The sequence below is a fragment of the Myotis daubentonii genome, chromosome 16, assembly GCF_963259705.1.
Source record: "Myotis daubentonii chromosome 16, mMyoDau2.1, whole genome shotgun sequence".
Lineage (NCBI taxonomy): Eukaryota > Metazoa > Chordata > Mammalia > Chiroptera > Vespertilionidae > Myotis > Myotis daubentonii.
Genome location: NC_081855.1, coordinates 19067313 through 19082736, shown reverse-complemented (window position 1 = coordinate 19082736; position 15424 = coordinate 19067313). Strand labels below are relative to the sequence as shown.

At 48.4% G+C, this 15424-nt stretch overlaps 1 protein-coding gene across 1 annotated transcript in view; it reads left to right on the top strand.

Moving 5' to 3' along the window:
- Positions 1-15424, top strand: part of LOC132218168 (NACHT, LRR and PYD domains-containing protein 1-like) — an 86251-nt gene that overhangs the window by 43353 nt on the left and 27474 nt on the right. The window contains 5 exon segments of the mRNA XM_059668997.1: positions 757-927; positions 8335-8421; positions 10023-10114; positions 10694-10853; positions 13227-13450. Of these exon segments, the coding sequence (XP_059524980.1) occupies positions 757-927; positions 8335-8421; positions 10023-10114; positions 10694-10853; positions 13227-13450 (734 nt within the window).

Genomic DNA, 15424 nt, shown 5'->3' with positions numbered 1-15424 from the left:
GCTAACTGGGCATTTGGCAGGGCTGATGCAGTTAAAAATTAGGCCCAGTACACAACTGGAAGGTTGTGTGAATTAATCCTGCAGTGCTGATGTGGGGAGTAGGAAGCATTGGTAAGAATCACACAGGAATGAGAAATGTTGACAAGTGGCTCCTTGGCTGCAGGAGGAAATGAAAATCTCCCATGCTCTGGCTGATTTGGCTCAGTGGTTGGAGCATTGACCCCCATATTGAAGGGTCATGGGTTTGATTCCCAGTCAAGGGTGAGAACCTCAGTTGCAGCTTCTATTCCTGGTGCCCCAACAGGGAACGCTTGCAGGAGGCAACCAGTTCTTTTATCTTTCACATCGGTGTTTCTCTCCTCCTCTCTCCTCTCTCTCCTCCCTTCCACTCTCTCCAAATATCAATGGAAAAAATATCCTTGGTGAGGATTAAAATAATTATTTTTTTGCCGGTCTCTTTAACCTTTATTTTATTTTATTTTATTTTATTTTATTTTCAACCTTTATTCTTGAAAATATTACATAGTTCATCGCTTTTCCCCCTTAAGCCTCTTCTGGCTTGCTCCCATCCACCTCCTACCTCCCAAAATAATAATAAAAATTAAATAAAATGTCTCACGTTACTATAAGTCAGACATGTGCTTTTCTTCCTTAATATCACCAAGGACTCCAAAAGGGCCAGAGTACTGGAAATAGAAACCAGACCCCAATTACCCTGAGGAGAGGGCCCTCAGGACATGCAAATCTCTCCCACAGGCTGGCCAGCTGTGGCCTCACACACAAATGCTGCAAGGACCTGGCCTCCATGCTGGGTGCCTGCCCCAGCCTGACAGAGTTGGACCTGCAGCAGAACAAACTGGGTGACCGTGGCATGAAGCTGCTCTGTGAAGGGCTCAGGCAGCCTGCGTGCAAACTCAGGAACCTAAGGTAAGGCCCTGGGGTCATTACTGGGCAGAGGACTGGGAAGTGGAGGGAGAGCAATGCAAAGGGGTGTGGGGGCCCTGAATTGGAAAGGGGCAGAAAAATGCGTGGGGAGACTGGCTTCCCTACCGGATCTGCCACTGACTTAAGCCATGAGCCGGGCAGGTCTTCATCTCAGACTCGGTTTCTTCATCTGGATAACAGGACTATCATACCCACCTCATAGATGTGATGAAAAAAAATGCATGTAAAACTAGAGCCGCGCTGGGAACAGAGCTGAGAGGCTCCAGTGAGAACCACTGGTGAGGCCACATGTTCAGAGGATTCCTGCCCAGTTTTACTTCTCCAACCAAGGCAGGCCTTCCTTCCTTCCTTCCTTCCATCTTTCCTTCCTTCCTTCCTTCTTTCCTTCCTTCCTTCCTTCCTTCCTTCCTTCCTTCCTTCCTTCCTTCCTTCTTTCCTTCCTTCCTTCCTTCATTCCTTCCTTCCTTCCTTCTTTCCTTCCTTCCTTCCTTCCTTCCTTCCTTCCTTCCATCTTTCCTTCCTTCCTTCCTTCTTTCCTTCCTTCCTTCCTTCCTTCCTTCCTTCCTTCCTTCCTTCCTTCCTTCATTGGCTCCTTCCTTCCTTCCTTCTTTCCTTCCTTCCTTCCTTCCTGCCTTCTTTCCTTCCTTCCTTCCTTCCTTCCTTCCTTCCTTCCTTCCTTCCTTCCTTTCATCCTTCCTTGTCTCCTTCATTGGCTCATTCATTCACTCACTCATTCATCTCTTCATTCACTTCATGACTCCCATGTGCCAAGCACTGGACCAAGCACTGAGGAGACAATCTTGAGCAACAGACACGGGCCCTGCCCCCTTAAGCTTCCACTTAAGCCTTGCCCCCTCTGGGACAGAAGGAAAAATGAAAGGTGACATGAAAACTGAGATGCGAGGCTGTGTAAAAACAGGAAGGAGACTTAGAAGCAACTCAGGGGGCTCAGGTTCCACGGAAGCAGCATCCTTTAAGAACTGTTTAAGCACATGGGATATGTTATCTCCTTTGACCTGGCAACCACCATGTGCAAAGGCATGTCGAATTCATGTTACACCTCTGTAAACTTGAAGATTAAGAAACCTGCCCCCAGGCTTCATCTAGTAACTGACAGAGGTGAGCTTTGACACCATGCCTATCTGACGTCCAATCAGGTGACGTGTAACCAGGTCCAAACTTTCGTGTCCTCCACCTCATTCAGAGCCTTCCCGCCATCGCATCCCAGACCCCTTTCAGGGGGTACCTGCCAAGCTTCCATCTTCAGCTCAGGACTGAAAAACCACACCCTCCTCCAGGATGTGCCAGGGGCTCCTCAAATTCAGTGTATTCTAAACTAGACTTTCCTCCCTTACCAAAATACACCTGTTCCTCCTCTCAGGACTAGCTTGATGATTTGTAGGATCCATACAAAATGAAAATGCAGTGCTCTTGCTCAAACATCAGGAAGGAAATGAAATCAAAGGTGCTAAGATATAAAGCTTTATTCCTCCACCCCACAGCTGCAGCTGTAGTTGCTCATCATGGACATTACTTTGAGGGCTGGGCAACCACAGGAGGGGAGATAGTTGCCCTAAGACCATAAATCACAGAGAAAGTGAGGACTAGGCAGGATGGGAGAATGGGATTGGGAGCAGACACATAAACTCAGGTTGAACCCCACCAAAGCGTCCTGAGTCAGCTAACTGGGCATTTGGCAGGGCTGATGCAGTTAAAAATTAGGCCCAGTACACAACTGGAAGGTTGTGTGAATTAATCCTGCAGTGCTGATGTGGGGAGTAGGAAGCATTGGTAAGAATTACACAGGAGTGAGAAATGTTGACAAGTGGCTCCTTGGCTGCAGGAGGAAATGAAAATCTCCCATGCTCTGGCTGATTTGGCTCAGTGGTTGGAGCATTGACCCCCATATTGAAGGGTCATGGGTTTGATTCCCAGTCAAGGGTGAGAACCTCAGTTGCAGCTTCTATTCCTGGTGCCCCAACAGGGAATGCTTGCAGGAGGCAACCAATTCTTTTATCTTTCACATTGGTGTTTCTCTCCTTCTCTCTCCTCTCTCTCCTCCCTGCCACTCTCTCCAAATATCAATAGAAAAAATATCCTTGGTGAGGATTAAAATAATTATTTTTTTGCCGGTCTCTTTAACCTTTATTTTATTTTATTTTATTTTCAATCTTTATTCTTGAAAAGATTACATAGTTCATCGCTTTTCTCCCTTAAACCTCTTCTGGCTTGCTCCCATCCTCCTCCTACCTCCCAAAATAATAATAAAAATTAAATAAAATGTCTCAGGTTACTATAAGCCAGACATGTGCTTTTCTTCCTTAATATCACCAAGGACTCCAAAAGGGCCAGAGTACTGGAAATAGAAACCAGACCCCAATTACCCTGAGGAGAGGGCCCTCAGGACATGCAAATCTCTCCCACAGGCTGGCCAGCTGTGGCCTCACACACAAATGCTGCCAGCACCTGGCCTCCATGCTAGGTGCCTGCCCCAGCCTGACAGAGTTGGACCTGGGGCAGAACAAACTGGGTGACCGTGGCATGAAGCTGCTCTGCGAAGGGCTCAGGCAGCCTGCGTGCAAACTCAGGAACCTGAGGTAAGGCCCTGGGGTCATTACTGGGCAGAGGACTGGGAAGTGGAGGGAGAGCAATGCAAAGGGGTGTGGGGGCCCTGAATTGGAAAGGGGCAGAAAAATGCGTGGGGAGACTGGCTTCCCTACCGGATCTGCCACTGACTTAAGCCATGAGCCGGGCAGGTCTTCATCTCAGACTCGGTTTCTTCATCTGGATAACAGGACTATCATACCCACCTCATAGATGTGAGGAAATAAAATGCATGTAAAACTAGAGCCACGCTGGGAACAGAGCTGAGAGGCTCCAGTGAGAACCACTGGTGAGGCCACATGTTCAGAGGATTCCTGCCCAGTTTTACTTCTCCAACCAAGGCAGGCCTTCCTTCCTTCTTTCCTTCCTTCCTTCCTTCCTTCCTTCCTTCCTTCCTTCCTTCCTTCCTTCCTTCTTTCCTTCCTTCCTTCCTTCCTTCCTTCTTTCCTTCTTTCCTTCCTTCCTTCTTTCCTTCCTTCCTTCCTTCCTTCCTTCCTTCCTTCCTTCCTTCATTCCTTCTTTCCTTCCTTCCTTCTTTCCTTCCTTCCTTCCCTCCTTCCTTCCTTCTTTCCTTCCTTCCTTCCTTCCTTCTTTCCTTCCTTCCTTCCTTACTTCCTTCCTTCATTGGCTCCTTCCTTCCTTCCTTCCTTCCTTCCTTCCTTCCTTCCTTCCTTTCATCCTTCCTTGTCTCCTTCATTGGCTCATTCATTCACTCACTCATTCACCTCTTCATTCACTTCATGACTCCCATGTGCCAAGCACTGGACCAAGCACTGAGGAGACAATCTTGAGCAACAGACACGGGCCCTGCCCCCTTAAGCTTCCACTTAAGCCTTGCCCCCTCTGGGACAGAAGGAAAAATGAAAGGTGACATGAAAACTGAGATGCGAGGCTGTGTAAAAACAGGAAGGAGACTTAGAAGCAAGTCAGGGGGCTCAGGTTCCACGGAAGCAGCATCCTTTAAGAACTGTTTAAGCACATAGGATATGTTATCTCCTTTGACCTTGGCAACCACCATGTGCAAAGGCATGTCGAATTCATGTTACACCTCTGTAAACTTGAAGATTAAGGAACCTGCCCCCAGGCTTCATCTAGTAACTGACAGAGGTGAGCTTTGACACCAGGCCTATCTGACGTCCAATCAGGTGACGTGTAACCAGGTCCAAACTTTCGTGTCCTCCACCTCATTCAGAGCCTTCCCGCCATCGCATCCCAGACCCCTTTCAGGGGTACCTGCCAAGCTTCCATCTTCAGCTCAGGACTGAAAAACCACACCCTCCTCCAGGGTGTGCCAGGGGCTCCTCAAATGCAGTGTATTCTAAACTAGACTTTCCTCCCTAACCAAAAACACCTGTTCCTCCTCTCAGGACTAGCTTGATGATTTGTAGGATCCATACAAAATGAAAATGCAGTGCTCTTGCTCAAACATCAGGAAGGAAATGAAATCAAAGGTGCTAAGATATAAAGCTTTATTCCTCCACCCCACAGCTGCAGCTGTAGTTGCTCATCATGGACATTACTTTGAGGGCTGGGCAACCACAGGAGGGGAGATAGTTGCCCTAAGACCATAAATCACAGAGAAAGTGAGGACTAGGCAGGATGGGAGAATGGGATTGGGAGCAGACACATAAACTCAGGTTGAACCCCACCAAAGCGTCCTGAGTCAGCTAACTGGGCATTTGGCAGGGCTGATGCAGTTAAAAATTAGGCCCAGTACACAACTGGAAGGTTGTGTGAATTAATCCTGCAGTGCTGATGTGGGGAGTAGGAAGCATTGGTAAGAATCACACAGGAGTGAGAAATGTTGACAAGTGGCTCCTTGGCTGCAGGAGGAAATGAAAATCTCCCATGCTCTGGCTGATTTGGCTCAGTGGTTGGAGCATTGACCCCCATATTGAAGGGTCATGGGTTTGATTCCCAGTCAAGGGTGAGAACCTCAGTTGCAGCTTCTATTCCTGGTGCCCCAACAGGGAACGCTTGCAGGAGGCAACCAGTTCTTTTATCTTTCACATCGGTGTTTCTCTCCTCCTCTCTCCTCTCTCTCCTCCCTTCCACTCTCTCCAAATATCAATGGAAAAAATATCCTTGGTGAGGATTAAAATAATTATTTTTTTGCCGGTCTCTTTAACCTTTATTTTTTTATTTTTTTATTTTTCAGTCTTTATTTTTGAAAGTATTACATAGTTCATCCCTTTTCCCCCTTAAACCTCTTCTGGCTTGCTCCTATTCTCCTCCTACCCCCCAAAATAATAATAAAAATTAAATAAAGTGTCTCAGGTTACTATAAGCCAGACATGTGCTTTTCTTCCTTAATATCACTAAGGACCCCAAAAAGACCACAGTACTGGAAATGGAAACCAGACCCCAGTTACCCTGAGGAGAGGGCCTTCAGGACATGCAAATCTCTCCCACAGGCTGGCCAGCTGTGGCCTCACACACAAATGCTGCCAGGACCTGGCCTCCATGCTGGGTGCCTGCCCCAGCCTGACAGAGTTGGACCTGGGGCAGAACCACCTGGGTGACCGTGGCATGAAGCTGCTCTGCGAAGGGCTCATGCAGCCTGCGTGCAAACTCAGGAACCTGAGGTAAGGCCCTGGGGTCATTTCTGAGCAGAGGGCAGGGAAATGGAGGGAGAGCGATGCAAAGGGGTGTGGGGGCCCTGAATTGGACAGGGGAAGGAAAGGGGCAGAAAAATGCGTGGGCAGCCTGGCTTCCCTATCAGATCCACCACTGACTTAAGCCATGAGCCGGGCAGGTCTTCATCTGAGACTCGGTTTCTCCATCTGGATAACAGGACTACCATACACACCTCATAGATGTGAGGAAATAAAATGCATGTAAAACTAGAGCCGCGCTGGGAACAGAGTTGAGAGGCTCCAGTGAGAACCACTGGTGAGGCCACATGTTCGGAGGATTCCTCCCAGGTTTACTCCTCCAACCAAGGCAGACCTTCCTTCCTTCCTTCCTTTCTTCCTTCCTTCCTTCCTTCCTTCACTCATTCATCCTTTCATTCGTTTCATAACTCCCATGTGCTAAGCACTGGGCCAGGCACTGAGGAGACAATATTGAGCACTGACGTGGGTCCTGCCCTCTTAACCTTACACTCCAGTGAGAAGGAGACAGATGTTAACACACTGTGTGCATTTCTGAGCTCCGTGTAGTTTGTGAAGGAAAAGTGCACTGTGTTTTGAGAGTGCAATATGGCGGGAGGATGGAATTAGACTCAGGGTCAGGAAGGGCCTCTCTGGGGAAGTGACCTAAGGCCAAGACCAGAAACAGAAAGAGGGGTTGACCAGGACCAGTGAGGGGGAGCAGTCCAGGCTGAGAATAACGTGGGGGAGACCCCAGGACAGAAACAGGCTCAGAGAACTGGAGAGCTGTGTGGCTGGGATGCAGTGACCCCCAGCCCTCATTTCCCACACTGTCTCTCAGCCACTTCCTGTTGCGCCACCCCCTCCCCCACTCCCCAGCCTGAAAACAAGTCCACAGCCAGTTTCTGACTGAACATTACCCTGCAGCTCCTGGCTGGGGCCTGTCTCACATGCACAGAGCTGACAGGGCTCCAAACCTCTGTGTCCTGACCCCTCAGTGTTGGCCAAGGCTCCAGCCAGCTCTCAGCTTTTCCTCTGAGAGTCATCCTTTCTCAAATCTAAAGCAGCAGAAGGTCAACACTCTACATGTGGGTCCTCCCAGAGTCCACTCTGTCCCTTCACAACAAAGGGCACCCCATCTTCTAGGGCTACCACCACCCAGGCTCCTCCACTCTGAGCATGTGTGGCTGTACCATCTCCTATGTCACCACCTCTCCAGAGCTGGGCCTTGGCAGTAGGTCTGCATCCATGCCCTGCTCACCCGTTACTCCTCACCTCTTGGTTGCCCAGAGCAGCTCTAGGACGTCCTGTGAAGGTTTCTGTCTCCTTCGTTACTAGGTCCCTGGGACTGGGATGAGAGGGACAACCTCTGCATCATGGCCCCTCCCCTCCCCAGGGGACAACAGCTCTGACAGCAGGAATAAGGAAGGTGTGTGCCCTGGCAGGTGCAGGGTCTTCACACCTGCCTGTCCATGGCTCATAATAGGCTGATCAGGTCCCTCCCTATTGGAGGTGAGGACATGAAGGCCCAAAGTTGGCAGCAGCCATCCCAAATCCAACAGAAACCCCAGAGCACAGGGCGTGTGAGAATGGAAACAGGCTCTTTCTTTCCAGGAAGCCTCCTAGCCTCTGGGAAGGAAATCCCAGGACCTTGTTCTGTGTGGTGAGTTTTAGGCCATGGACACTGGCTGTTCTCTGATGGATGCTGTGAAGTGCTGCCCAGTTTGCTTTCAGGAAACAAGACCCCACCCCCACCCTGTGAGTGTTGCCATTTCCAAGGATGGCCTCTGCCAACAAGGGCCATCTCACACAAGGTCACTTCCCCTCCCTGGGGTGGCCTGCATCCAGTGACTAGTGTAGTGGTATAAGGACCCTCCTCCCAGTATGGACAGCTCTGGAGTGTCATCCCCACCATAAACTTCCCACAAAGTCAGCTGTGTTCCTGGGGACTGCATCACACCCCAACTTATCTCTCTACCCCAGTCCTGTTACCTTCCTTTGCCCTGGTTTTGACCCAAGAACACTCCCTTATAATAAACTTCCTAACTCTACTTTCCGTCATAGAACATGTTTTCAGGGAGTCCAATCTATAACAGGTTCCTGCAGGACATGGAAGGTTCCATGATTCTGGGCCCTGAGGCCCTTGAGACCGTGCTGGGGTCCCAGGATAACCAGTCTTCCTTTGTGTTTTCAGGCTGGACCAGATTTGGCTGAGTGAGGAGGTGACAGAGATGCTGAGTCTCCTGCAGCAGGAGAAGCCTCAGCTGATCAACAGAAGTTGGTAAGGGGAAGACACAGAACTCCCTCGAGCTGACCCAGGCCCAGGGCTGACTCCTCGAGGCTGTTCCAGGAACATGGGCCAGAAGTAAGGTGAAGTGAGGTTGGGAGCAGAGACAGACAGAACCAGGAAGAAACCAAGAAACAACAGCAGCCAGTGAGGTTGTTTGTTTGTTTGTTTAGTTCAAACAAGATTATACCCCTTCGCTGTTTAAATCCTCCCAAGAGATGATAAGGAGACTAAAAAAATGAAGAAAAGTGTATGAGTGAGTGGGTGAGATTTGGAACATGAAAAGCAATGACCATGAGGGGGAGATAAGGACAAGCAGAGAGAGCTTTGGAAAGGACAGACCACCCTCATTCAATCTCCACACATATAAACACCCATGTACGCAGCCCAGCTGAGGGGAATCCTGGGAAGAGGAGAATATGATTTCCTGATAGGAATTTGCTGCAGCCCCATGGGCCTTCATTTTGGTATATTTTGGCCTGTGACTGCAAAGGACATCTATGCCCTGGTTCTCATTCCTCTGCTTCACCTAGTCTGGCAGAAGCCTTTAGGAGGCCTTAGGAGGAGCCATTCCTCAGGGAACAAGCATTCCCGCAGACCCACAGTGTGTTAGACACTGGGCCATGGACATAAGCTTAACACGCAGGAATTAACTCAGCAGGGACACAGGCCCAGGTGACCCACGGCATGAATCATTGTGCCTGGGATTAGTGTGAATGCTCTGATGGCCTATCTGAGTCCTTCCAAAGGACCTGAGCTGAGTTATGAAAGGTGGGAGGGGTTAGCTGGGCCGAGAGTGGGTATTTTCCTGGCAGAGGTAGAGGCTCTGATCTCAGCTCCTTTGAGGAATGGAAGGAGGCCAGGTACCAGGAACACTGCTATTCAAGTGTGGACCACGGACCAGCAGTGTCAGCGTCAGCATCACCTGAGAGCTCATTAAAAATGCAAATCTCAAGCCTCACTCCAGACCTGCTCAATCAGAATCTGTGTTTTGACAAGGCCTCTGAGCAGCATTGGATTAGAAGTGAGTGAGCAGGGAGAGTGGCAGAGGTGGGATGGGAGCTGAGGGGTGGCAGGAAGTTGGGAGGACTAAGAGGCCTTTGGGCCATGTTAATAACTTCTGCTTCTACCTTAAAAGCAATAAAGAAAGATTTCCGGGCTTCAGTAGCTACGTGATGAGTCAGGTTCAAATTGAAGATGAGCTTCTGTGTAGAAATGGCCTAGAGAGGGACAAGAGAAGAAGAGGGCACCTTCAGGGGGAGGATGCAGTGGTTGGAGCCACAGATGCCAGAGCCTTGGCTGGAGGTGGAGGCTGTGGAGGTGGAGAGAAGGGACTAGAAGGAGAACTATAGTAGAGCCAGTGACAAGGTGGCCAATCAACCCTCAGAGGGAGCCAGAAGGAACCAGGACTACATCCCAGTTCCTGCATGGATGGAGGGGTGGATGGGGGCCATCACCAAGACAGGGTCTATGAGAGAACATCAGATGAAGGCCATGAGTTCAAATTCAGATGGGTTGAAATTAAGTGGGGATGTCACATAGACAGCCCCAACTTCCTCCAAGATCTCAGGGAGAATGACCAACTCTGTGTCTAGGAAGCCAAGTGCAATGATCACTAAGATGGTCCCAGGTGGAGGACAGACGAGTGATGGCACAGCTCCACCCCAATGGCAGAGATCAGAATCAGGTACTTTGAAGGGGCCAGGCTGGGAGCATTGTTAACTGGGACAGGGGTGAGGAGGATATAGAAGGCCATCCCCTCCATGTTCCTGCCTCTGGGGTGAGCCATGGAAAAATTCACCACTAGAGAGGTCTTGCTCCATGAAAGATCTTCCACACATAGAACCTGGCAAGATCTCTGGTTCCCTCCCTCCCAGGCTCAGGGGCTGAGGCTGCTCCTCTCCAGCTCATGTCTGGCATGTCTCAAACTCTAATCCACGCTAGGCTTCTGAAGCCTGGGAATCCCTTTCCGTCATTGCCCATCCACCTTTAGAGCCATGTTCTTCTCATCAGCTACCCCTCTGGTGGATGAGGGAATACAAATGCCTTCTGTACCAGTGGGCAGGGGTGGCATCAGGGGCAACAGCGTTGGTCCTCCTCAGGTAGCAGGTACGCAGCCCCAGGAGCATGAACAGAGGCTATTAACACACACCTTCCAAAGTCCAGGCAGACCAGCCTTGAGAAGGACCCCTCCATCTTCTAGCTTAAGGGGTAGGAGAGGCCAGACAGGAGACCCTACAGCTGACCACTTCCCTGTCTTTTCCAGAGGAGAGCTTCTCTCAACTATTACAGGAACTCTCCTCTCTGTCAACTCGTGAACCTCTGTGGAACCAACCAGTGGAGCCTCTAACGATGGATAATTATTTCTGGGGACCCACAGAGCCTGTGGCTACAGAGATGGTTGACAAACACAGGAGTCTTTACCGGTGAGTGACAGGACTCTGGTGTGCCAGGCTGGCCTCCCCACCCCTGCCACCCCCACACTGGATCCCAAGAGACACTCAGTACCCCACTCATGATCCATTGGGTCCCTGCTCATTGTTGAGCCACCAGACAGAGAGACAAGGCTGCATTAGTACTTTTGTTATGGAAACAGAAGTTTTATTATGAAAAGTTGCAAACAACAAAGAAAAATGTTCAAGGGACTACCACTTACTCATTACCCAGCTTTAACTACCGTTTTCCCAAATTTGTTTCAATTATTTACTTTACCTTTTTTTGTTGTTATACTATTTTAAGTACAAGATATCACTTGATTTTATCCGTATATATTTTGTGATGAATTTTGAAGAATACAAAATAACCACAATACCATTGTCATAACCACAATGCCACTGTCATATCTCACAACATTTACAGTAAGTCATTTTCATATCATCTAATACCCCATCTGTACTCAATATGCTCAATTGTCCAAAATATGTCCTTGCAATAAGTTTATTCTAATTAGCATCCAAACCAAGTCCACTCATTTTATTTGGTTTGTTATGTATCATAAATCTATTTAAATCTCTTTTCATCTACACATTCCTGCTTTATTAACATCCACTATGTGCAAAGTACCATACCAGTAACAAGGAGTCATGAGATGAATATGGAGCCATGCCTTCCAAGGGTTCCCAGTCTTAAGTAATGAACATCTATAATTTTAGGTCTGATCTCTTACATAGCACATTCCCATTCACTGTCACAGACATGATCTCAGCTGGGCAATAATATTACTCACAACTTACACACAGAACCTGACATCCTAGAAACCCACTCTATACCAGCAGGGAACCTGAGGAAAGTCTCTGTAAGTTTTAAGTTCAACTGGTTATCATTAATATCATCATGTAGATTGTTATTAATTATTGAAAATTAGGCCCTTTAAAAACAATAACACTTGCCTGTTTCATTATTATTAATATTATTTTTACTATCACCAGAGGCCTGGTGCATGAAATTCATGCACAGGGGCGAGGGGGGTCCCCTCTGCCCAGCCTGTACCCTCTCCAATCTGGGATCCCTCTCACAATCCAGGACTGCTGGCTCCTAACTGCTCTGATTCACACTGGGCTTCTGAGGCCTGGGAATCCCTTTCCGTCATTGTCCATCCACCTTTAGAGCCATGCCTGCCTGATTGCCCCTAACTGGCCCCCCTGTCAGCCTGATCACCCCTAACTGCCTCTGCCTGTCAACCTGATTGCCCCTAACTGCTCTCCCTGCTGGCCTGGTTGCCCCCAACTGCCCCCCCCCCCGCCAGCCTGGTCTCCCACAACTGCTCCCCACACCGGCCTGGTTGCTCCTAACTGCCCCCCAACAGCCTAGTCTCCCCTTACAGCCCCCCGTGCTGGCCTGGTCCCCCATCTATCCCCCTCTGATGACCTGGTTGCCCCCAACTGCCCCCCTGCCAGCCTGGTCACCCCTCCCTGTACCCCTTGCTGGCCTAGTCAATCCCAACTGCCCCCCTGCCGACATGGTTGCCCACAACCCCCCCCCTCGCCAGCTTGGTTGCCCCCACCTGCCCCCCTGCCAGCCTGGTTGCCCCTCACTGCACCCCTCTGCCAGCCTTGTTACCCCTAACTGTCCCCCCTGCCAACCTGGTTGTCCCTAACTGCTTCCACCCGCCAGCCTGGTCTCTCCCCACTGGCCCCCTCTGATGGCCTGGTTGCCCCTCACTGCCCCCCCACCAGCCTAGTTGCCCCCAACTGCCCCCCTGCTGGCCTGGTCACCCCCAACTGGCCCTCTGCCAGCCTGGTCACCCCCAACTGCCCCCCTCTGCCAGCCTTGTTGCCCCTCACTGCACCCCCTGCCAGTCTGGTCGCCCTACGGAGCCTGGTGTTCAGTCGTTTGGTCATCCATCACTAACCCCCTGCTGGCCGTGTCGCCCCACTCAGCCTGTTGGGTCGTCCATTTGGTTGTTTCGGATGTGATGGCCCCTGGCTCTTTATATGTATAAATTATTATTCTCATCATTATCACCATTATAGAAACAGCTAACCACACCCATACAAGTATTAAGCCATCAGCATACAGTAGGTCACTTATTACTCACAACTTTAAGAGATAATATTGTTATTACTTTTCCCTAAAAATAAGAAAACTGTGACTAGGGAGGTTCAATGGCTTGCTCAGAGAAACACAGTAGAGAGCAGAGGAGCCAAGACTCAACCCCAAATACCTCTGCCTGTGATTTCTGAGCTTGCAGCCACTCTACTACATACACAGTACACTACATGGATTGGGCATGCAGTAGGTAGTCAGTGAGTTTGTGTGGAGTAATTAATTCAATGTCTACCTCTCTCTGCTATTCCCAGAGCTCACTTCCCTGTGGCTGGTTCCTACCACTGGCCCAACACAGGTCTCTACTTTGTGGTGAGAGGGCCAGTGACCATTGAGATTGAATTCTGTGCTTGGGACCAGTTCTTGGACCAGATTGTCCCACGGCACAGCTGGATGGTTGCGGGGCCTCTTTTTGACATCAAGGCTGAACCAGGAGCTGTGGCAGCTGTGTACCTCCCTCACTTTATAGCCCTCCAAGGTGAGTGAGAGGGAGGTGTGAGGGAAGGTGATGGTGGTGAGAATGAGTTCAAAATGGCTTTTGATGGCAATATCCTGAGGGATGGACTTGGGGCTTCCTTAGACTGACTAAGGGGGCGGGGCGTTAAAGAAGTGGAGAGAGCTTTCTTTCTCATTCCACAGTGCTCTGGGAATATCTTTTTTGAAACATTTTTGTCCCCAAGCACCATAATCATTTTTACCTGAATTACTTGTAATTCAGGTAAAAATTTACAAACATATTATTTAATAAACATATTATTCCTGAATATTAATTCCCCTCAATAGAAAGTGGTTTCCTCAATAACAATAATAGCTATCATTTATTAAGTTCTCTTCACATAGATTATATTACTCTGGGTCTCAGCAGGAAACATATGATGTACTCAGTTGAGATTTTTTAGGAGACTTTTCAAAGACAAGTCTATTTGCAAGTAAGGCTAAGTGAACAGATGAGAAAGGTTGAGGGACCTGGAGAATAGCAACAAATGGGAAGTCACTGCTACTGTTAGAGGCAAGGAGAAGAGACAAGGTCACCAGACTCCATATGAAAACTCAAACCACGGGCATCCAGAGATCGGTTGCTAACCCAGAAACACTGGATCTGGTACAGTGCGACTACGTGGAGCCCTGCTTCTCCTCATGGAAAGAGAGAGAACTACATAACCAAACACCTGGAGAAGAGAGATCATGGTGAAACAAAGAACCAGCCTGAGTATGAAAGAAAAACAGGCACCACCAGAAAAGGAAGTAAACAAAATGGAGGCAATGGAGGCAAGCAACCTGTCAGAGAAAGAATTCAGAGAAATGTTCATAAGGTGGATGAAAAGAATGGAAGACAAATTCAACAATATGTGTAAGAACCAAGAGGAAATGAAGAAAAACCAAGAAGAAATGAAAAATGACATCACTGCTATAAAGAACACAATAGAAATCATCAACACTAGACTAGAAGAAGCAGAGGACTGCATCAGTGAGCTAGAAGACAAGGTAGGAAAAAATGCCCAAGCAGAGCAGATTCTAGAAAAAAAAATTAAAATTCAGGAGGAGAGCCTAAGAGAACTCTGGGACAACACGAAACGAAACAACATCCACATAATAGGGGTGCCAGAAGGAGAGGAAACTGAGCAAGGAATAGAAAACCTATTTGAAAAAATAATGACAGAAAACTTCCCTGATATAGGGAAGAAAAAGTTCACACAAATCCAAAAAGCTCACAGAATCTCAAACAAAATGAACCCCAAAAGACCGGCGCCAAGGCACATTATAACTAAATTGGCAAACACCAACGACAAAGCAAGAATCTTAAAAGCAGCCAGAGAGAGACAGAAAGTCACCTACAAAGGAGCCCCCATCAGACTAGCGACTGATTTCTCAACATAAACACATCAGGCAAGAAGGGAATGGAATGAAATATACAAAGTCCTGCAAAGGAAGGGTCTGAATCCAAGAATACTGTACCCAGCAAGCCTATTAATCAAAATTGAGGGTGAAATCAGGTGCTTCACAGACAAAAAAGGACTACGGGAGTTTATTACCACCAAACCAGCAATGCAAGAAATGCTAAAGGGTCTGCTGTGAAAAGAGAAAAATAGGAAACGAAGAAGGAATACAGAGGTAAAGAATAAAAATGGGCCAAAACTGGTTTGGCTCAGTGGATAGAGCATCAGCCTGCAGACTGAAAAGTCCCAGGTTCAATTCCAGTCATGGGCTTGTACCTTGGTTGCAGACATCCCCAGTAGAAGATGTGCAGGAGGCAGCTGATCAATGTTTCTCTCTCATCGATGTTTCTAACTCTCTATCTCTCTCCCTTCCTCCCTGTAAAAAATCAATAAAATATATTTTTTTAAAAAAAAATAAAAATGGCGACTAACAAGTATCTATCAATAATAACTTTAAATGTAAATGGATTAAATGCCCCAATCAAAAGACATAGGGTAACTGAGTGGATAAGAAA